This window comes from Schistocerca gregaria, chromosome X, assembly GCF_023897955.1.
Source record: "Schistocerca gregaria isolate iqSchGreg1 chromosome X, iqSchGreg1.2, whole genome shotgun sequence".
In the NCBI taxonomy this organism is placed as follows: Eukaryota; Metazoa; Arthropoda; class Insecta; order Orthoptera; family Acrididae; genus Schistocerca; species Schistocerca gregaria.
The window spans coordinates 646,596,999-646,620,684 of record NC_064931.1 but is presented as its reverse complement, the minus strand read 5'-3'; the positions used below and the strand labels follow the sequence as shown (position 1 = coordinate 646,620,684).

Genomic DNA, 23,686 nt, shown 5'->3' with positions numbered 1-23,686 from the left:
ATACTGTTTGTCTGCCACCCCTCCTGCGCCTCCTCCTTTGATGATTCCTTAGATCGTCAGTATGGGGCTGATCCCTCTTCTCTGTTACCTTATGGAGTCCACTTTCGCCACTTGCTACAGCAGCTTAACTTCATGCTGCTTGCAACTTTCGCAGTGGGTGTGAACCCTTCACCACCTTGGCTTTATTAAGTGGCCAATGTTAACCTTGGCCTTCATTCACTTCCTAAGGACAACTCTACAGCCTTGGTCTATCGCTTTCAGTGTCACGACCTTTGCGTGGAATTTAGTGATAGTACCTTTTTATACACTGATTGCTGTCGGACTGACCGTGGCGTTGGGTGTGCATTCGTCATTGGCACCCGTGTCTTTCGATATTGGCTTCCAACCCACTCCTCAGTATTTACAGCTGAGCTTTTCACCTTGTACCAGGCCGCAGAGTACATACGGCGACAGAGCCTTCGCAATTGTGTCCTCTGCTCAGACTCACTCGGCACCCTCCAAAGTCTCTGTTCGCTGTACTCTGCTCATGCCTTAGTGCAGTGGGTCGAGGAAAACTGTCATTTGCTCACTTTTGGTGGAGCTAATGTCATGTTTCTGTGGGTCCCTGGTCATGTCGGTGTGCCAGGAAATAAGGCTGCTGACACTGCTGCCAAGGCTGCAGTCCTCTTACCTCAGCTGCGGGTACCTCTATTCTCTCTGATAATCTCTGCATTGCCGTCTGTCAGGGGATGGTGTCCCTTTGGCATCGCCAATGGTCCTCCCTTCACGGGAATAAGCTTTGGCATATTAAACCTCTCCCGGCGACTTGGACGACCTCCTCTCAGCCCTCCCACAGAGAGGAGATTATTTTAACTTGGCTGCATATTGGGCACTGCCTTTTTTAGCCATCATGATTTGCTCAGTGGCACTGCCCCACCACTTTTTACGCATTGCGCCCAAATTTTAACTGTCCGCCACTTCCTGCTGGAATGCCCCTTTTTTTACCAATTTACATGCTGTTGGACTTCTCCGGTATTTCTATTTCACAGTAACATTGCTATCAGTGTGGACATATTCACATTCAGCTCTAGTGAAATCTCTGCAAGAGTGCCTGAACTTGAGTTGCTGTTGGCAAGCCCTATTTGAATTCTCTGCTGTTGTTTTGGGTCTGCATGTATATTGCTTTAAGTGCATATTAACTTGTCCTGCGGAGTGCTTTTAATGGTGTGTGAGGGTGCGCACATACGCCTCGCCCCCTCTTGCCCCACTTCAGTGCGCGCGCGCACAGACACACACACACACACACACACACACACACACACACACACACACACACACACACACACACACACACACACACACCAAAACCAACTACTGTAAAAAATATTAGAATTTTTATCAAAATACAAACCATGCAAAATGCTTAGTTACAAAGATTTTCTTTTAAAATAAGAAGTTGAAGTTTTGTTTTAACTGTGCAATGTGTTATGATTTGCTTTAAACTTTTCTCTTTCTTTATTTTCAGGTTTTAAATATCTGCAACTGTAAAAATAAAAAAAAAGCCAAGATGAAGATTGATAAAGGCAGACTGAAAAAAAGTTCATCGGAGGTGGTAAGTTTACAAAGATTCTATGTTATTGTTTGTACAGCAAACAGGATCTTCCACTTCAAAGAAGGTTCTATAACTAGTTTTCATAACAAATTAACATGCAAACTTAACCATGACAGGACTATAATATATGAGCAGTGAAAGTGGCAGTCGGAGGGGTAATTGTAGGAGGCACCCTCTCCACCTTTCCTGCATGCTTTCTCCATTCATGTTTTCACCATACGGTGTAGCTACCACAAGTGGGGAAGCTTTTGATGTGCATATGTGGAGCCAAACCTATTCAACTTTGCCATCAGGCAGTGCTGTCTGCACATGTATGCTCACTGCTTACAAGGTGCTGATTTGAAAATATGATACCAGAAATTTGCATATAGCACATTGCAATGAAGATTTTATGATCAGAAGTGGACAGTGATTTACTTTATTAAACAATTTGTTATGGCTGTGAAAAAATATGCCCAGACAATGTTGGACTGCCCACTTTTAGCCACTCTGTGGCAGACTCTTAACTTTCCCAGCACCCTGCCTACACTGTTGGGCGACAATGCCTCCATGTTAGCTTTAGTTTTACATTTTATCCATGACAGTGGGTTTTATACTTCTATGTAGATTTTAGCCCATGTCCTTTGTCCCTCTGTGTCCTCCACCCTAGCGCTTTTAGGGTGGGGGTTTTAATGTGTTGCAGAGTGGCTGGCTTTCCCTTTTTATTCTCGTGGTTGGCCAGCTACTGTAATCTGCTTTCATGTTTTACTCTCTTCTGCTTCTAGCACCTCTCTGTTGTTTCCTTGTCCTCTTTTGTTACTGTTAGTGTTCGTTGCCTTCCCTTCGTTCTTGTGGCTTTTCCTTTCACTCTGTTTTGTGTTAAATGTTTTGTCTGTTTTATTCTCACACTTGAGGCATTGTTTCATTAGGAACAAGGGACTGATGACCTTGTAGTTTGGTCCCTTCTCCTGCCTTTAAACTAACCAACCAACCAGAAAATGTTGAGAAAATAATGTACAGAAATGGCAACCTCTCCTTATTAATTTATTTTTGTGTGCTTTAGCAGGTAAATTACAGGCACATAACATCCCAGGGGGCTCGCTGCTCTTCGAAGGGTCCATGCTTGGATGCCATGGCATCCCAGTCGTTGCAACATCATTTCTCTTCCGTACTGCATGTCTATCCTCTTGTTATTTTTTTCCCACCTCCTTTAGGGAACATCTCAAGGATGTTTCGGAAATGTCTCCTGTATATTCTGTAGATGATACCAGGACACTCTCTCCACTGGTTTTTTGTTCCTTTTTTCTTTCTTCATTCACATTCTCCTATCCTCCTTCCTCTTCATTGTTTGAGGTTACTCTTTTTTTCTTCTCCTTCCCTGTGTACTTCTGAAAGCACGCCCACATCTGACACAAAACAGGTGACTGGGTAACGCGTAATTCTCAGCCCTGAGTTGACAGGTAGAGTTCGCACATACTCCCTGGTACAGGCCAGGTGCAGGGAGGGGTGATTGCATGAACTGCTACCTTCCCAAACTGCTGATTGGTCCCTTTGCCATGTAATTGGGAGGTGTGACCTGAGGTGTGAACCATCATTTAAGATGGGCACATCCCCTTCTGGAAGGGGACACCAGATGGAAGGAGCACACCATTGGAGACTCCGGCAATCATGGGGATTTTCTCGGAGCCAATCATCTTCACCCTCAATGTCTATACAAAGTAAACAGAATGAGGCTAATGATTCAAAGACCCTCCCAGCTGGACAACAGTTCCTTGTGTTTCCACATACTGAAAATGGTCAATCCTTTGCTACGGTAAATCCATTATTATTCAGAAAGGTGTTGATGCAATTGCTGGCCCTGTGAAATCCTGCTCTCATATGCGGAATTGCACTTTGCTTCTAGAGAGTACTTCTGATTCTCAAGCACAACTACTGCTTGCAGATTTGCTCCTTTCTGGCTATCCTGTTCGTGTTGAGGTCCATCGAATGCTGTATTCTTTCAGTGGTGTTATTTACAGTAGGATGTTCAGTGGTCTGAATGACAGAAATCCAAATGCACTTCGCTGATCGGGCTGTCATTGTAGTCCATTGGGTGACGAAAAAGGTAGATGCATCCCTAGTGCCCACACACATTCTTTTTCTCACTTTTGTAGACTGGTGCTTCCATTAAAGGTCAAAGCAGGCTCTGAAGTTATCATTGTCCATCAGTACATTTCAAATACGATGTGCTGGTACCAGTGTCATCATTAAAACTCCTGTCGACACCTGGCCAAATGTGTAACCTGTGGTAGGGATGTTCACGAGGGCCAGGTACTGTTCTTGCCAGGTACTGTTCTTGCTACATCTCACTCTATGAAGGACATGTCCACACAGACTTGCAATGGCAGATTCAGCACTGCACAACTGTGCCGCCTCCTTCAGTTGTGCAACAAGCCACCAGACTTTCACCTCATGGGGTGAAGTCAACTGATACACAACCAGAGAGCTGGAAAGGACAGAAGGAGCACTCCCACGAAGACTTTCTATGTCCCTCCAAGCAACAAACATAAGAGTCTTCCTCTGCCAACCAGAAAGGCTCCAAGAAGTCAGAGGCAAATGGTCTTCTCCTTCACCAACTTGGAGATCCTCTTAGTTGGTGTTGCCATGTGATAACCTTGCCCATCTGACGTCCGTGCCGCTGGTGAGAGACACCAACCATTTTTCTGATCTGGACTCTGCATATTGGTACAGGCAGAATGCTGATGCCTCTTTAGATCTCCTGGAGCAGGATCCTCCAGCCGTTGTACTCAGTAGCAGTGAGTCTTCAAAGGCTGGCACTCGGCAGCCACTGAGGTGACACCCCTTCATTTTTTCCCTTTTCCTTGTTATGATTCTCCTCCAATAGAACATTCATGGCCTTCGATACCTCATAGAGGATTTATGGCTGCTCTTAGAATCACAACATCCACTTATTTTCTGCCTCCAGGAAACAAAACTGTGTCCTTACAACCACTTCGAGCTGTCGCATTTCTTACCAGTCCCTTTTGGCTCCCCCAGAGGATGTCATCCGATCTCGTGGTGGAATCATGCTGCTCATATGGGGGGATGTTCATAGTTAACCCATCTTCCTGGCTAGCCAGCTTCCAGCTGTTGCAGTCTGTATTTCCCTTCCCTATTTGACATTTTCCCTTTGTACCGTTTACATTCCTCCATCGTTCGGTGTCACCAGGGCAGACTTCCTCCAGCTTACTGGGCAACTACCTCACCCCCTTTCTGCTGCTTGGCAACTTTAATGTCCACCATCCCCTTTGGGGCTCATGCAGAATGTGTCGGAGAGGTGCCCTTATGGCTAACCTTCTCAATCACCTTAACCTCATCTGCCTTAACAAAGGAGCACCAACATTCTTTCCATACCCCACTCACAGCTATTCTCATTTGGATCTCTTCTTCTGCACTGCCAGCTTACTCATCTCAAGTCATATGTTGTTTCTGAAATTTACTAGAGATGCCATTTCCCGTGAATTATCCAGTTGCTGATACCTATCCCACCTATGTGCAGGCGCAAATGGCATCTTTTTAAGGTCAACTGGAGGCTTTACTCTTCCCTGATGACCTTCCCCACTTACGATGACCAGGTAGAATATTTTACAAACATTATCCTTACCACCATGGGACATCCCATACCTCACACTTCCTCTTTGCCATGCTGTGTCCCAGTCCCTTGGTGGACTGAGGTGTGCCGTGATGCAATTCGTGTGTGGAGAGGTGCTCTCTGCATTTTTAACCAGTGTCCTCAGATGGGCAGTGGCATTTGTTACAAACAGTTGCACGCACAGTGTTGTCCCTTTCTTCGGGATAGCAGAAAAGGTAGTTGGATTTTCTTTACTAGTTCTTTTAAAGTTCCACACTGTCTTCCATCATCTGGGACAACCTCTGACGGCTGCGGCTGTCTGTGACCAAGGTCCATTCCTCAATGTCCGTCTTGACAATAGCAGATGATGTCATAGTGGGCCCAATTGCTATCTTGGGCTGCTGTTTTGCAGAGATTTTGAGCTCCACCCACTATCGCCCTGCCTTCTTCCTTCGAAAATGAGTGGTCGAGACTCAGGCAATACCCTTTTCCTCTGAGTCCTGAGTGCTACAATGCCGCTTTTATCATCAGGGATCTAGATCATGCTCTCACTTTATCCCTATCCTCTGCCCCAGGACTGGACAATGTTCACATTCTGATGTTGCAGAACCTTTCTCTTGCAGGCAAGCTCTTTCTCCGTCATACGTACAATGCCATGTGTGCAGAGGGCATGTTTCCCTGATGCTGGTGTGAAGCCACTTATCATACCCATACCTGGCAAGGACAAACACCTTCCTTCTAGTTCTTGCCCCATTTCTCTCACCAGCTGTGTTTGCATGGTGATGGAATGTAAGATTCATAACCTTCTGGAGTCGTGGTTAGACTCACAATTTAGTAACCACTGCACAATGTGGTGTTTGAGTGCGCCGTTCTGCGGTTGACCATCTCGTCACTTTGTCAGCCCATTTCATGAATGGTATTTTGTGGAATTATTAGACTGGCTATGTTTTTTGATTTGGAGAAAGCCTATGACATCTGCTGGTGGACTGGTATTCCCTGTACACCATACACGTGGGACTTTCATGGCTGCATGCCCCGTTTCCTTCAGGAATTCTTATAAAAGAGTGTTTTCAAGGTACATGTGGGTTGTGCCTTGCCAGACACATTTATCCAGGAAAACTGTGTGCCTCAGTGTTTTGACCTGAGTGTCGTCCTCTTTGCTGTTGCCATTGACCCTATTATGGCCTGTGTCCTGCCGGGCATCTCGGGCTCCTTCTGAGTTGATGATTTTGCAGTTTATTGCAGTTCATCATGAATGTGTCTCTTTGAGCCGCATCTTCAGTGAGGTCTCAATTGTCTTCATTCATGGAGCATTGACAATGACATTCACCTTCTCTACTGACAAAACCATTTGTTTGATTTTCTGGTGCTGCAGTTGGTTTCTTCCACCGGCCTTACATCTTGGGCCTGTTGCTCTTCCATTCGTTGATGCCCTCAGTGTCCTCAGCAGTACTTCCTGGGGAGTAGATTAGACCACCCTCCTCCATTTGTATCAGTGCCTTGTCTGTTCAAAACTAGACTGTGTGTGTTTCGTTTATGCACCTGTACGTCTATCCCTCTTATGTTGCCTCGGTATTATCTTACCATCATGGCATCCATTTGGGCATTGGCACATTTTACTCAAGCTTGATTGAGATACTGTATCCCAAAGCAGCTGAACAATAAAAGTGGGACCAGATAGGGAACATAGTGTTTACAACTTTGCGAAGGGCAAGGAAAAACAAACAAATAATGGAATGAAATTTATTGTTGTTTAATTGCCCTCTTCAGAAGACTCCCTATCTGAGTTGTTCGAAGCAATGGCAATGCGTTCAATGAACTTTTGTCAGTTGCCTTCCTTAAAAAAAATCCAGATTTAATGCAGATTTTCAGTGTGCTGTATGCATTTAATCCAGTCTGATTTAGGTTCCTGGCTTCCTCCTACGTCTCAACTTTAGTAGAACTGCTTGAAATTGAAATACTTACCTCTGCTCACCACTGTAAAACTTATTATTTCTTTCTACATGAGTTAGGAACTTTCTCCTATTTTCTTGAATGATAATGGGCATTATACATTAAGATCACACAACCATCTTCCAGACCACACAATAAATCTAAAAACCAGTGTTAAAGCATGTCACTGTTAATTTCATTATGATAATGGCTGTAGTTGCTGGATGTAAATATGAGCGTTGCCCATTTGATAAAGCTATATTCAGCTGACCCTGCATCACAAGACAGTAATCCTTTTCCTTTGCCAGTTAGTACTTTCAGCTTACGATTTCCTTTTTAATCATGACTGATGTGGTTTCTGACTTGATTTTCATTGAGACAGGTCTCATAGAGGTAGATAATAGGGCAAAGATGATTTTGTTTTCTGATTTTGTGGATTTTGCAGAGAAAAGTAGCCCTGAAACTTCCTGACAGATTAAAACTGTGTACTGGACTGAGACTCGAACTCGGGACCTGTGCCTCTACCAAAGCATGACTACCAAAGCTCGCTCAAGATCTGTCCTCACAGCTTTACTTCTGCCAGTACCTCATATCCTGCCTTCCCACCTTCACAAAATTTCTCCTGCAAAGTTTCATATTGGTGCACACTCCTCTGTAGAGTGAAAATTTCATTCTGAAGAACAGCCCTACCAGCCACAATATTGGATATCTCCATCAGAATGCATCTCCCATTGTTGCATTTTCTGTATCAAAATCTTAGAGGTTTCAGAAATCTTACACTCAAATGGGGGCTCCTTGTAAAAGAAATCTTGTCTTTCAAAACATCTGCTACCTTCGGCCTTGTAGGTTACTCACCACAATCATAAAATTCTAATACAGTATGATGAACACCATCATCCTGGAAATAGTGCAAATCGGTGACAGTTCTTCTTCCACTAATATCCTTTCTTGGTGATTATGACTTCATTTCTTTACCCACGTTTCCATTGATGCTACTTCTGCAAATATTCTCTGTACAGTTCATGTGAAACTCCATAAGCTTTTGCTTTCGCTTTTGCTGTTGCGGTTGGCGGGGCCAGTAAGATTTCATCAGTTCTGGTATTGTATTTAAGATTGCAAAGAAATTTATACATCTTGTGTGACTCCCTTTGTTTAGCTCTGCATTTCTTGAAACTGTCATCATAGCTCACTAACATAAACAGCAAAACTATGTGATGAAAATTGTTGCTCTCTTGGGAAACATACACTAACATGCTGTCCATTCACGAAGGGTAGTGGGTAGTAACAAAGTTACAAAGCCGTGCCATCAGTAGCATGAATGAAGCTACATATTACCACATAAATCATGTTAATGACAATTGATCATTTGGTAGCTGTTGATTCTTAGTGTGCTACTTGTCGGCACGAATTCTGGAAATGGCACTGTAGCAATATTATGAGATTAAAGTCATGGACCAAGCCAGACTGGGCCAAAACCTCTCATAGGCAGCTACAAATGGAGGGAATATAGAAGGTAGGAGAATCGACATAACCTCCACAGCTGCCACTTTCTCTGCTACCTTCTATAGGTTTATCGTCACCCAGCATATTTTGAGTGATGAAACTCTCATAAAACAGGAGGAAAATATCTAGACTTTAACATTATATTTCTGACAAAGTTCGCATTGGTTTCCTTCGTAAAGTACCAAGGGCTGTTACATGGTTTTATTTCACTTTGAAATACATGTCACAAATGTAGGTGAACATGACATATTTCCACATGTCTGTGAAAAAATTTTTGTTGGACTGTAGTTGCACTTTCAATGAATTGTGCTATAAGATCCATTATGTATGTTTCATAATAAAAATTAGTAATGATCACAATGACAGACAATAAAAGGTTGTTGAAAGTGTATGTGGAAATGATCATATTTAAAAGTTGTTTAGAGGCTATGCACACATTTCTCACCAAATCACAGTAAGTGTCTCAATTAAATGGTTTTTATGAAGGAAAATAATATCGTAAAGTTTCATAGTGGACCATTCCTATGTACTGTAGTGTGAAAATCAGCTTCCAGATTAAGAACTGCTTTATTTATGTTGACTGCTTTTCAGTATGGGCCAACAAAGTGTTTAGAAACTGTCCATGAACAGTATGTGAAGTATCATGAACTTTGTTTTGCCCATTGGTAGTGGAAGACTTCCACAGCAGTTCACTGCTGTAGAAGTTTACTGACTCTAAATTGTTTAATACTAGGCTGCAGGTGAAGTTTGGTATCAGGTTCATTCATGTGCTGCTAAATGACTCTTACCAAATTGTCATTTGTTTCAAACACAACACACAGTATTGCAGAGTGCAGTACTTTGTCAGCAATGTAAGTGGGCTCTTACCACATTTAATACTTTCCAATAAATGGTGGCTATGCCAAAGCTGTAGTGTAAAGAATTAAATAGCCTTTGTGTGTGGACACACAGCAGAAGCAGCTAATTATCAATATATAATCTGGTTAAGGCCAATATAATAAGTATACACAAGTATATTACTGCTGTAAATATTTGTTTATCCAACAGAAAGACACCACAAATTAATGTAAACAGACTAAATATCTGAAATAAATACATTCCAAAGCATGCCATAACCTTTGAGTATCAAAATATGATGGACAGTATTGGGCATGTCTGAAGAGTTGGGCAGCTGTTGTTGACACACGTACGACAAGGCAGCACTCATATGGTGCAGTCAAAGGATTAATAGCCCACGTGTTCCCAAAATTAGTCAAGTACCAGCAAAGCCCTCCAGGAATGAAGAACATATGAAAATACTAACACTAAAATACAGGCAACAAAAAATTGTAAAATGAGCAGTAGTTGCAGAGGAAAAACAAATCCTGGGAGGAACTTACAGGCAAACTCTCAGACTGCAATGGCAAAAAGAAACTGCTCTTCAAAGTAGTAAAGAATAAGAGGAAGAACAGAGATACTATAAAAATAATTGAAGATAAAGATCAGAGTCTGGTCAGGAACATGAGAGGTGTTCAAAACAGTAATGAGGGATTATTTCAGCACTCTCTTGAATGGAGATATGAAAAACAAAATGCAGACTCTGTATTATGGGAAGAATGGAAGTGACAAAGAAGAACCACCACTAAGTTAGTTTGGAAGTAGAGGACAGTCTGAAAAGCATGTGCAAAGGAAAATCTAGAGAAGATGATCAATTAAATGAAGAAATGATCAAGGCAGCAGGAACATATGGAATCCACTGGCTGTGCAGTTTATCAAAAGCAATATAGAGAGAAAACAAAGACTAAAGGTGTGGTTATTCCATTACTCAAAGATAATAGAAATCTACCTCCAGATTACAGAGTATAACACTGATTTTGCATGGATTAATAATTTATGAGCTCAGTCTTTGAAGTATGATTGAACCTCTCCTGTAAGAACAGCATAGATTTAGGAAGTATGGGAGTACAGGTTATCTGATCATAGCAACAACAATAATATTGGAAAAAATCTGTAAAAAGATAAAAGCATTATGCTAGACTTCCTAGACATAGAAAAGACTGACAGTGTACCAAGATTCAAAACCTGTTAATGCCTAGAGAGAAGAAATATATCCAAGGCACTAATTGAGAAAGTGAAGGTACTCTACAGAAGATAACAGCCGTGTTAAGGTAGGAAACGGATAGAGTGAACAGTTTGAGACCAAACATGGAGTTCAACAGGGTAGTGCCTTGTCTCCATTGATTTTTATCGTTGCGATGAACATCATCATAAGGATAAAGGAACAGTATGGGTCTGAATTGAAAACAATGGTATTCACTGATGTGATATGATCTGGGGAGATACAAATGAAGTAAAAGAAAAACTGAAGACATGGAACAATCACTTTGAGCATCTGGTGTCATTAGAAAAACAAGCATTTGGTGTCATTAGTGAAACAAAGTAGCCATAAAGATGAGCATACAAGGATAGACCAAGTTAAAGATAAATTGATGGCTTTGTAGAACATGCAAAATTTCCATATTAGGGCAGTGTGATAGTTGTAAAAACTTAGTGCACGCCAGAGCAGTATGCACATAGCTACCCAGTTAAGGAGCCTGCTTTGGGACAGCCAGATATGAAACAAGTCAAAATCATCTTCAGTGCCTACTATGTTCCCATATTAACCTAGTCATTGGAGACGTGCGTTCTATCAGAGAGAGAGAGAGAGAGAGAGAGAGAGAGAGAGAGAGAGAATGAATATACTAAGCTGCTGAACTGAAGTTTGTTAGAGCAGTGCTGAGACAAACAAAAAGGAAGGAAGGAATGAAAGAAACAGAATGGATGCATGTATAAAACTCAGTGTACTGGAAAAACTCTGCCAGCCTAGATTAAGATTATACGCTCATGTGACATTCTTGGAAGTGACTATAAATGGGAAAAGACACGTTTGATTGCCAAGAAGAAATGGATCAGCATAGTTGAGGAGGAGGTTGCAAAAAGTGGATAGGATCCAAAATGAAGAACTGTGTAACAATAGAAAAAGTTGGAAGAGGATAGTCATCAGCTGCTGGAAACTGCAGCTGTGACCTGATCATACTGATTATATAATTTTGTAATTTTGATTTGCTTTATTATTTGTTATTCTGTAGTGTTAATAAATTGTTTGGTAGTTACACATGTTAAATACTTTAAAACTATTTCTCGTTAGAATAATTACAAATCCTTTTCTTTGTAGCCACCAGACTGCCAAGCACTAATTGATAAATTGCGTACCAGTAATAGAAAGGATTTATTTTACGTTCTGAAAGGAATTGAAACATGGAATTTTGGAAAATGTGAGCTCTATCACTGGATTGATGTCTTGGATGTCTTGGATGACATACTCGAAGAGAGTGCCAAACGTGAATCAGCACGCAGTTGGATATTACGAATTGATTTGCCTGAGATGGAATGGGTAAATTTCCTTACATTTTTTATTGTATTTTGCATTTTAAGCTATTCTTGTGACAACTTGATTGATTTTCTGAATTATGAGTGTGAACTAAAGTACAATATAATGGAAATGAAATTAGGCAAGTGCAAGCGATTAAAACAAACTTCATGCCAATGTGAATTTGATAGTGATGCTGACAAAGGGATCTTCATACTTGTTTTGTTTCAGGAAAGACAGTTGTTACTGAGAGTGTTGAATTTTACAACATTATTGATAGAACACTCCTTTTCACGGCACCTATACAACTCAGTGGAGCACTTAATCTCACTCTTAACATCATGCAACATGAGTGTTGTGCTTGCTGTTCTAAATTTGTTATATATGTTCAGTAAAAGAAGCAATTTCATTACACGCTTGAGTGCTGATAAAAAGAAATCATTGTTAGCTAGACTGAATCGCTTGGCTGAGGTAAGTAAAGTCTGTTACTTATTAGTTTTTATGAAACATTATGTACCAGTGTTTGTACATGGTAAAAGTCTAAATCGTGGCCCTGCTACTCACATGTTTAGTACAGCAATGTAGTCAGTGGTTGCTGTAAAGTGTGTGTTTCAGCTGCTGATTCTATGTAACCAGTGGGCAAATAATGTGTTTCATAGGGAGATACAAAGTAATGATGTCACATTCTCAAGACATAACAGACTGAAATCTGCTACTTATTCAGAAAAAACAATTGTATTTGCAAGAGTTAACAAAATAATCCTAATAGTAAGCAAAATAAATGTGGCACATAAGATGCTCAAAATAAGGACCTATGGGGATATAATTTACATAATTTGTCATAGTTGACTATCTTCTGAATACCCATGTGAATGCTTTACTAAATGTACTTCAGATTCCTGCTGTACCACATTTCAATGGCTTCACCAACTCTCAACCATATTACCACCTTCCAACCTAATGTAGACTTCGGGTTATGCCACAGAGTAGTCTTACTACAACCTTCATTCTGAGACAAAGCTTTTTTTTACATGACACATTCATTGGCTTTGTCATCTTACAACCAAATTGTCACCTTACAACCTCCAATAAATTAACGGAAGTTCCAGGTAGTCTCAAATACAAAGGTCAACATAATTCTGTGTGGGGACATTAACATCAACAGTAATATCACAAATGAATCCAGCAGCACCTTCATAAACTTCCTTCAAAGTTTTGGCATGTCCCTATTGGTCAGTAGTGTAACAAGGGTTACTACAATGACTGTGTCAGTAATTGACCTTGTGGCCACAAATATGGACAGGGAAAAATGTGATGTAGCTGTAAAAGATCTCAGACATCTCTATCAAATAACAGTAGTAAAATCAGGCATAAAATCATTCTCGTCAGAAATGAAAATAAAAGATTTTACAAAAGAACTAGAAAAACAAAGCTGGGATGAAGTGTATAAGGAAACCAATATAAAAATTAAATTCTTTAAATTCTCCACATTGTTTAAATTGAACTTTGAAAAGGCATTTACAAAAGTATGTATGTCTCTGTCAACATCTCACAAAACAGATGAATAGCAGCAGGTACTAATAAGTCCTCCCAAATTCTTAAACACCTCAGTTCCATGAAAAAGATTCACAATGATTCAGAATTATGAAATTTCTATCGCAGCTACAAAAAGATATATAGGAAGATGCTGATTGCTGCAAAAGTCATTTAATGACAAAATACTATATAATGCAGAGAATAAAAGCAAAGCAGTGTGGGATGTTATAAAAAAGGAAATGGGGAGAGGCAAATGAATGCAGAATAACATACTGCTCAGGGAGGGGGATAAGGTAATAAATGATCCACAACACTTAGCAAAATATGTAAGGGAGCATTTTTCAAGTATTGCAGAGAAGTTACAGCAAAAATTCCCCAGAACAAACGTAACACCTGTAAATAAATTCAGTAGGCTTAGATGAAGTACTATGTGTGTGTGTGTGTGTGTGTGTGTGTGTGTGTGTGTGTGTGTGTATACTGAAACAATGCATAAGGATTGTACAAGGCCTCTTAACAAATATAATACATGAATCCTTCACATCAGGGACATTTCCAGAGCAGTTAAAACAGGCAAGAGTTGTACCTTTGCTTAAGAAAGGTAATGCAGAAGACACAGAAAATTACCAGCCTATTTCCCTGCTGTCACCATTCTAAAAAATAATAGAAGCAATTATGAAAGAGATTAATGAATTACCTGAATAAATACAATCTTTTAAGTGAATCACAGTTTGGTTTCCGAATCGGCAAAAATATGGAGTCGGCAATAGTAGGATTCACAAAAGTTGTACTCTATGCTCTTGATAAAGATGAGTGTGTCACAGGCATATTTTGGTATCTTTCCAATGCTGTTGATTCAGTTGACCACAAGATTCTATTAAATGAATTGGAAGCATTAGGAAAAAGAAGGGTAGCTAATGACTGGTTTGGATCATACATAGCAGATAGGGTACAAAGATTAGAGATAACACATACTTCAAATTGATCTAAACATTTAGTAAAACACTTATCAGAACCAAAATACATTAATATAGGGACTATGCAAGGTAGAATATTAGGACCAATACTGTACATGATATGCATTAATGGCTTCCCCACCAATGTTACTCATGGTGAAAAAATTCTAGTCACTGATGACAGCAGTATTATAGTCACTGAGAAAACTAGAACTCCTTGCCAAGAAAGCAAATGAAACTCTCAAGGATGTTTGATTGGTCAATAAGGAATAAATTGTCATTGAACATAAAGAAAACTAATGCCATGAATTTCAATTTGAAAAGGAAAAATGACAATGTTAATTTAAATGTAGATGGCACCTCTATAGACTGTAACAAATGCAAAATTTCTAGGAATTAATATTGATTCTCAGTTGAAGTGGTGTGAACACACAAAGGTACTTGCAAACAGAATGTCATCAGCATGTTACATCCATAGAATCCTATCATCAGTGGGTAACATGCAGTGTCTTTTAGTTACATATTATTCATATGTACACTCAGTTCTTAGCTATGGCTTTTTATTTTTTTTATTTTTTTGGGGAAACAAACGTACAAAATATGAACACAATTTTCAAACTCCGGAAAAGAGCCATAAGAATAACTAAAAACACCAGTTGAGCTAATTGTTAAGATCTGTTCAAAACATTGGGGATTTTGACTGCCCCTGTGAATACATTTAATAGTCAGTTGTACACATCAAAAATAACATTAATTACTGCACAAACAACTCTGTCCATTTCCATGCAACAAGAGATACTCAACTCACATTTACCAAGAAAAAATGAACATAAAACACAAAACAGCATTTTCTACAAACGAATAAAACTGTACAATAAATTACCAAATGAGATTAACTAAATTTCAAAAATACACTTATTAAAAAAACAGCTAAACAGTACATGTTACTTTATAAATTTTGTACATTGAAGGATTACTTAGATAAAACAGAGTAGGGGTTTGATAAAAAAAAATGTTCTAAAAATAAATAACAACAATAATGATTACAAAACATCCAACATTCCACATAACACCTTCACTTTTTTTTCTGTAAATACTTATCCTCAAGCTATGCATAGCACAATACTAACACCTCTTTCTGAGCTCAACATCTCACTCATTATGGAGGGATGCTGACTCAGTTTTTGGATAGTAATTGGGAAGTTGCGGTACAGAAAATGACCCAGAGATCACCAGTGTGTGTGTGTGTGTGTGTGTGTGTGTGTGTGTGTGTGTGTGTGTAGAGTGTGCGCAGTGACTGATAGTGAGATATGAGTGAACAGTGTGCCATTACATTATTTTATGAGTTACTTGTAAAAAAAAGTATTTTATACCAGGAGTAAATCTAATGATTGTCTCTAACTGGACGTCTGTAAATTCGCGTGTGTATGAATTAGATTATTTTAAATTGGTCTAAACTTATAAATCCTTTGACATGCCGTATATCCTTGTAAAAAGAAAGATACTGATGAATAAAGCTACCACCACCACCACCACCTACAGCCTGGCCTTACTACATATGAATCTGTCATCACAATGTTCATTTTAACTATTAAAACGATGTCAAACTTCTGAGTGAGTGAGAAAAGGATAATTTCAATTTCAGCCCTAGTAATACATTGCCTCTTTTTTTACCATTCAATGATAATGTGAAACTATCATGTCACTGGAAATGCAAAACTGATGAGTTATCAACCTATGAGCAATAGAGAAACATCACCATGACCTTAACTGGCTCTGATTGAGACTACAGCTGTAAATGGAAATAACAACAGATATACAGGTCTACAAAACTTATGGATTGATGCAGACTTCAAACTATTTTGTAACATTGAACTCCTATCTTAATAATTAATGTGAACATGTTCCTCCACAATCTGAGCAATGTGATCCAATCCTTGTTTTCCACTCTACAAATTCCATTCATGTTAGATAGCACATTAGGTTCCCATTTTTATTGGGTAATTGCATAGACTTCTATCATTAACTGCCTACCTCTTCTTAAAAAAAATGTTGAAGGCCTGTAGCTTTTCAGGTGCATTTGGAAGACTCTGGTTGCCTCGCACTCTTACTTGTGTTTATTGTAGAGCTCAGATATATGGAGTTCAAAACAGTGTTTTAACGTGGTGGTGGTGGTGGTGTAAAAGCTCCAGAATGAGTTTTAACTCTCTTTATTCTGTTTTGAAACTTTGTGCTAGATTAAAACAGTGGTATTTAAATCTGGAGCCTTTGCTTTATGTGGGCAAATGCTCTACTGGCAGAGCTTGTTACGTAAGGTTCACTACCCTCTATTATGTTTTCACTACTGTCAGGGGAGGTCTGAGGTACTGGAGAAAGTAAAGTTGCAAAGGTAGGTCATGAATCATGCCTCGACAACTCAATCAGTAGAGCATTTTCTCTCAAAATGCAAAGGTTCTAGACTTGAATCCCAGTCCGGCACACAATTTTAATCATCTAGGAAGTTTTGTGGAAAAGCAGAATATGGCTGTGTACAATTCTGATAGGTGACCAGTCATCATTTGAGTGGAGAAGTGAATATCGCTTGAAGTTACTTAGTGATTTAGGTGATTTTTCTATTTAGTAGTAGTCATTTATTATTTCACTCTTCATGTTTCTGCTAGTGGTCTTTTATAAATTTAGTGATGACTGAAGACTTCATATCTTCTGTTGTTAACTTTTTTGGTCCCAAGACTGGTTTCATGCAGATCTCCATGCTAGTCTATCATGTGCAAGCTTCTTCATCTCTGCATAATTACTGCTGCTTTACACCCATTTGAACCTGCTTACTATAGTAAAATCTTGCTCACCTCTAGCCACACTTCCCCACATTAAAAAAATGATTCCTTGGTGTCACAGGATGTCCCTTATCAGAAAATTCTGTGTTTTAGTCAACTTCTGCTGTTAATTTCTTTTTTATGCAGTTGTGTTCTGTGAAAGTTACTGTTTGTTTGTATTTCAGAGTTGGTGTGCCTATGATGAAGGAGTTAGTCTTGCACAAAGCTGTCGAAATATGTATCTTGGGGTAAGTTAAATATCATTTCATCTATTCACCTATTATTGTGATGTAGTCTTTCAGACAATTTCAGGAGCATTTTTTGTGATGTTGAGACATGAAGGTAGTAGTGACAATATATTTGATTCGATAAGAAGCTTTCATTGTCATGACTGAGTAGCTTCAGTGAAAGCAGGTGGCTTTGTAACCTATTCAATATTTAAGAGATGATTATCAGATGCCATCCTTTAATTCAGTAAAGTAGGAAAGCTATTATGCACCAACACACTTAGACAGTAACTGTGTGGAATGTATGGGCTCAGTTGGCAACCTAATGAAAAGATTGGGAGAGGACAACATTGACAAAAGTAAACAAGTTAAATGGGGAGCTATATATGTTTTTGCCAAGAATTTGAGTAGCTCAGTTCATATGGAGAAACCCACCAATGTATAAATGGGAATTGTTCAGAAATAGTGCTTGTATGACAGGCCATTGAATGGATAACATCAAAATAACACAGTTTGAATGGATTGTTAATACTTCGCTGTATTACAAAATGCAGAAAGACAAACATTTTCAACTCACTGGAAATTGATGACAGCTACTTAGAAACTTAACTGATTTCTGCAGCCATCACATTGAAAATGGTGAACATGGGCTATAGACATCGCAGTAACTGAACTGACCAGCCTGCAATAAGCTTTCATTGAGAAATATAAAAATCTAACTGCACCTGGTATTTCCGGGTTTACATTTAATCCAGTGCTATTAGTCCATCTCCTCTGCTCCCCATCTCTGTCCACCTTCTTCTACCCCTTCTCTCACAAGGGGCCTTCCGGTCTCAGAAATTCAGATCGGGATGAGATTTCGCAGGTTAGTAGTATACCTGATGGGTGTCCCCTCGTAGAAGTCTTTAAGTGCACTAGCCAGAAAATTTTTAAAAAAGGCTCTTAAGTTTTTAAATGTAGCTCTACACGTGTCATATACAGCTAATAAGTAGCAAGGCAGCAGATTAGTGAGGTAGCTCAGTCAGTAGCGTGTTAGACAGGCATGCAGTCAATCCCGGTTTGATCCTGCCTACTTGCCGATACGGTTTCATTTTGTTTTCTTAATTATTCTAAAAATTATAACTGTTAAATAAATGTAATGTCCAAAAGAATTTTTATTTTGTTTGTGAAATGAAATGGCTGCCACACCTACTTAAAATGTGTTACTCATCAATATTTTCTTTTTAAAAAGTTGAATAGTTTAAAGTACATTTTTAATGGAGGTAAAGTAGTTACCACTGTCACAAAATTCTAGATGACGTTCCAATTATGTAAATTTTTACAATATCATGTTTATTTGTCAATTTTATGTACAAGCACCAGAATGATGATTGTCATAAAAACATTGATAATAAAAAATATTTTGGCATCTTGCCTCAATTTATGGACGATTGATTACAGGAACATCATTTTTTTTTAAAAAGATACGTTGGAAAACATACTTTGTTGACATTCCTGAAATCTCCCTTTCATCAGAAAGCCTGGAATCGTACTAGGCATATTGGAAAATTTCCTTAAAAATTGATGTTGACAGCTATGATGCACTATTGATTGTATTCAGTCTTCAGGCGATTTCCTCTATTTTCAGTAAGATTTGTGTAACTTGTTTATAAGAATATATATCACATGATTGAACAAGTGGAGTACATTTTGGGGGAATAACTTTAATTGTACATGTTGGTGATTTCTGTGAGAAAGATTTCATTGTATAATTCAGGCTTTGCTTGTCCACCCCAAGAGTCAATAATTAACGGAAACCATTCTTGACTCATGGAAGACCTCAAACACCACTTGAGAAAGTCAGTATACAGTTCTGTCCATAGAGGTAGGATGTTTCCAGAGTGAGAGCTTATTGAGTGGTATATGTTTGTGTCACTTTATTCGTATCGTGTCTCTTTGACGAAAATAATTTTGCTTCCTTTGATGGCCAGTCCTATTGTATACTGACTGATACTGACATCCTGAATAGAAAAACATGAAATTGAAGTATTTTGTCAGAGAAAAATGAATTTTTAAATAGCCTGCAATAAATAACTGTCTGGTCAGTGCTGATACCAAAATCTTCGTTGAAATTCACTATCAATTTTAACATCTGGGTTAGAAAAGTATCTGCAGCAGCCATAGTTTCTTGGATTATTGCAGTTTCTTTTCTTGCAACAAAACTTGTCACTTTCCACTGATGAATTCATGCTTATTTTTGAATCTATCAACCCAGCTCTTAGAAGCTTTCAATTCAAAATCTGTAAACTGTTGTGCTGCTGCTAAATCCTGCTGTTGTAAATTCTATGTAATCAGTTGCTGATAATTCTCTCAGGCTTTGGCAAAATGATCATAAATACAGGATCCGATTGCTGCATATTTATGAAATTCTTCAAGAAGAAAGATGTTATGATGATCGACTTAAAATGTTATTAGTCAAAAATTATGTATTGGGCATTTCTTGTGAATGATACAACCTAGTTCTACCAAGCAATAATGACACAATTTATGTAACATGTTCTTTTCCAATATAATATGAAGCTTTTTGCAGCTCTTCAACTGACAGTATGTATGTTCTTCCAGTGTCAGTTGAGGGATTTCATTTACAAAGTATGAAGTTCTTTTTAGTGCAGTCAATTTATCTGGTCTTTGTTATGAAAAATAAAGAGCTAGTCCTCAATGATGTATAAATGAAAGGTTTACTTCTCCCTGTTAGCTTCTGTGCAATCCAGAGATTATCACCATAGGCACTAGCAACAAGTCCTGTAATCTGTTCAGAAGCATGCAGCATCTTGACCCACTTCGATTTTATGAACATCAAGATCCTTAAAATCAGAATAAATGTTTGCTTTGCTCTGACTTTTGCCAAGCTCCTTTTTTTATGCTGCATGCTCATAGTTTTCACATAGAAGTGACCAATGGCATATATGCTTTACATTAATCAAACACTTGGAATGAAGTTAATAATTGATAATGTTTTGCTTCCACAACTGATTAATATGATTGCTTTGCTAATTTTATCTCAACATGACATCTCTACTGAAGTGAATTACGGTCAATAGAAGTGAATGCTTGCTTGCTCTCTCTCTCTCTCTCTCTCTCTCTCTCTCTCTCTCTCTCTCTCTGCTTGCCTGCCTGCCTGCCTGCCTGTCTCTGCCGCCGCCCCGTCCCTCTCTTCCTGACCCCTCCCATCTCTGCCTGTCTCCTCTTCTTCAGTTTCTCTCTGTACACGTCACCACCCCCCACCTTAATAGGTGGTTGCTGGCTCTTATCCCCACAATATTTCTTTTCATGTAGTAAGTTGACCATTTCCAAAGTCCATTATCTCTGTGTAACAAGTTTTCTGAAACAAGAAAAAATGTCAATCTTGTTATCTGGGTTTTATTGTTATTCTTTATAACAATTTTCTTTTGTATTCTGGATTTGTATTTATACTTCTCATAAATCACACCACAGTATTTTTATTTGAAATAAATATTTTACTTTGAACATACTGACTTTTGGAACTGTAATATGGACATAAGTTTCTGGAAATGTTTTGGTTTTAAAATGATAGGTACAAATAAAAAATAACATAAATATTTCAGAATATTTATTCCTGTTACAAAATTATTAGTGGCCACTAGAAAGAATAACATCATACATACCTCCTAATTAGTTGTTTTGAACAGTTGTGATAAACTTTATATTACAATAGCCATCATTGTTAGGTAACTACTTTCTACATTGAGTGCTGATCTGGTCTGCAGCCTCATCGGGTAGCTCTCCAACATCAGATTCTTCACGCAGTTCAGCTTCATACTGCTGTTTGAAGATATTCTTGCAGAATACAGATTCATTAATGTTCATCCAGCCTGGCCCATGGTGGTCCTGTAAAAGGGCTGTTACATCTGATTTTTTTTTCTGGTTTTGCTAGAATACTTTTGCATATCTCTGCTGGTTTTACTCCCATCTGGGATTTACCCTTCTTGCAGATATTCTTACCACATCACATATGTGTTACAGCTTTGTTCCTCTTCAATAGTAATAGTGCTCTGACCTTTCTTTTTAATTAATATCACCTTTGAAGGTGTGAACTGAAAGAACAGCCAGAAGAAAGTTTCATGGCATCTTTAAAAGATATCTTCCAGTCACCATCGTGTACCTCTGATCCAAGTTCGTAAATGCTATCAAAGTTTCTGATAATGTCATCATTGTCACTGGGGTTAAAGATACTGCTTTTTGAACATAATTTGTTTTCAATCCAGTCAACCAGCTGTTACTCAATAATATGTACTTACAACAAAATCTAACCTGACAGGTCAACCAATTTGAAAAATATAAAATACAGAAAGCTAAAAAAATAGTCGCCTTTACCTCAAGAGAGAAATTAAAATCACGTTAAAAATTTATTCTAAATACAGTTTGATGGGAATAATGAAACAATGAGTTCAGGAAATTTGTGTTTTTCAGAGCATTAAAAATTCACTGAATGTAACGATTTTCGGTCCTGTATTGTCAGGATTCAACATCTAGTAGAACTACTGCAATCATGAATATAATGGAGTCTGAAACTTTAGATAAACTTTGGCATTATGTTTATAATGTAAACAGCAGCTACTGACAGTTATATTATGTTCTAAACTGTGCAGCTCAAAATGCTCTCTTTGACATATAAAAAGGTTAATATTGGAAAAAAATTGATTTAATGGGTTTTAAAATTGGGCAACTCGAGTAATGTGTGTAAGAAGTTTGTTTGAAATAGATCCAGGGGTTTAGGAGTAGTTTTTTACCTGTGACTTTGCCCTTATATTCACATCTCATATTTTGTGTAATTTTAAAATATTTCACACATTTAAAAAATATTTTACACATGTTTGGACACACATTTTACCTGTAGCTGTAGTGAATTTCATCCTGTAGTTTCTTTTTCACACAACTCAATGTTTAATGATGCATTTCATTAACTACATGTATGTCCCCTACAAAGATATAATTCTTTAGGTACATTCAGCAACATATGTAGATGTTTCCTGTGAAATGTGTTGTGAATAGTGTTAGTAGCAAATAAGTAAAATATTTAAATGTCATGCATGATGTAGCTATTTTTCATGCATTTCAGTGTTCAATATCACATCTGCTGAGCAGTGTGTAGTACAGTGATACTATTTTGCAGGTATATTCGGGGGTATACATGAATACTGTCTACAAAATGTCACAAATACGGTTTGTAATAAAGTAGTAGTAAGTTAAAACATCATGCTTGATGTGGTAGTTTTCTGCTTGAACACTGAAAATACAATAAACGATATATTTTCATCATTTTCTGAGGATTGTCAGTGAGAAAATGACTGTAAAAGTTTGTTACAAGTCACTGAGTGCTCTCATTCTTACCTATTGTCTGAATAAAGTATAGTTATTTGAACTTCATGGGATACACTTCATTTCCACCCACACCTCCACCCCTGTTACAAGTAGATGGTTCTTACCCCCCTGGTTGACTATTTACAGACAGTAAGTGATATGTGTACAGAGTTTGGTTGAAATTAGTCTAGTGGTTTAGGAGGAGATGTGATACATACATACAATACAATACAATACAATAAATACATACATACATACATACAATTCGTAACATGTACTGATAGAAAGTTGCATGCATACTGACCTCAGATGTGTAGTAAGAGAGATCAGCTAAATTAAATTGTATGTGGATGCGTGGAAACATGTCTCATTAAAATTCGTGCATGAACTATTGGTAAACTTAGGTAGGTATGCAGGTAGTGCTACTCTCACAATTATAGTGTAAAGGTTCAATTGAAGGTATGTCAGGACTAAATTTATATCAGTAGCAAAATACAAAATATATTATGTTTCACATTTATTTACTTCATGGATTTTGTAGTCATAATATACGTTTCTACTGTCTGTGCTGTTTTGAGTCATGTTTGTAAGAACTTCGTATTTCACAGGGACGTTCAACATTACATTATGAATTTTATGAGCCACCAAAAGGACATCAGAAGGGATCTCTGTTGTCAAAAAGTGCAATTCACATTGACAATATTGAGTGCTTAGGTCTTTCTGCAGCAGCATTGATGGATAATATTATGAAACGTCACCCAACCCTCACAGAAGAGAAACAAGTAAGTTATTG

At 38.3% G+C, this 23,686-nt stretch overlaps 1 protein-coding gene across 3 annotated transcripts in view; it reads left to right on the top strand.

The window, feature by feature from the left end:
• The window catches only part of LOC126299422 (E3 ubiquitin-protein ligase HUWE1), a 378,230-nt gene that overhangs the window by 81,901 nt on the left and 272,643 nt on the right, over window positions 1-23,686 (top strand). For all 3 annotated transcript variants that reach the window (XM_049991320.1, XM_049991321.1, XM_049991322.1), the window contains exons 2-6: window positions 1,505-1,591; window positions 11,809-12,027; window positions 12,235-12,474; window positions 17,491-17,553; window positions 23,502-23,675. In XM_049991320.1, coding sequence (XP_049847277.1) covers window positions 1,547-1,591; window positions 11,809-12,027; window positions 12,235-12,474; window positions 17,491-17,553; window positions 23,502-23,675 — 741 coding nt within the window. In that variant the 5' untranslated portion in view covers window positions 1,505-1,546. The remainder of the gene's footprint in view (window positions 1-1,504; window positions 1,592-11,808; window positions 12,028-12,234; window positions 12,475-17,490; window positions 17,554-23,501; window positions 23,676-23,686) is intronic.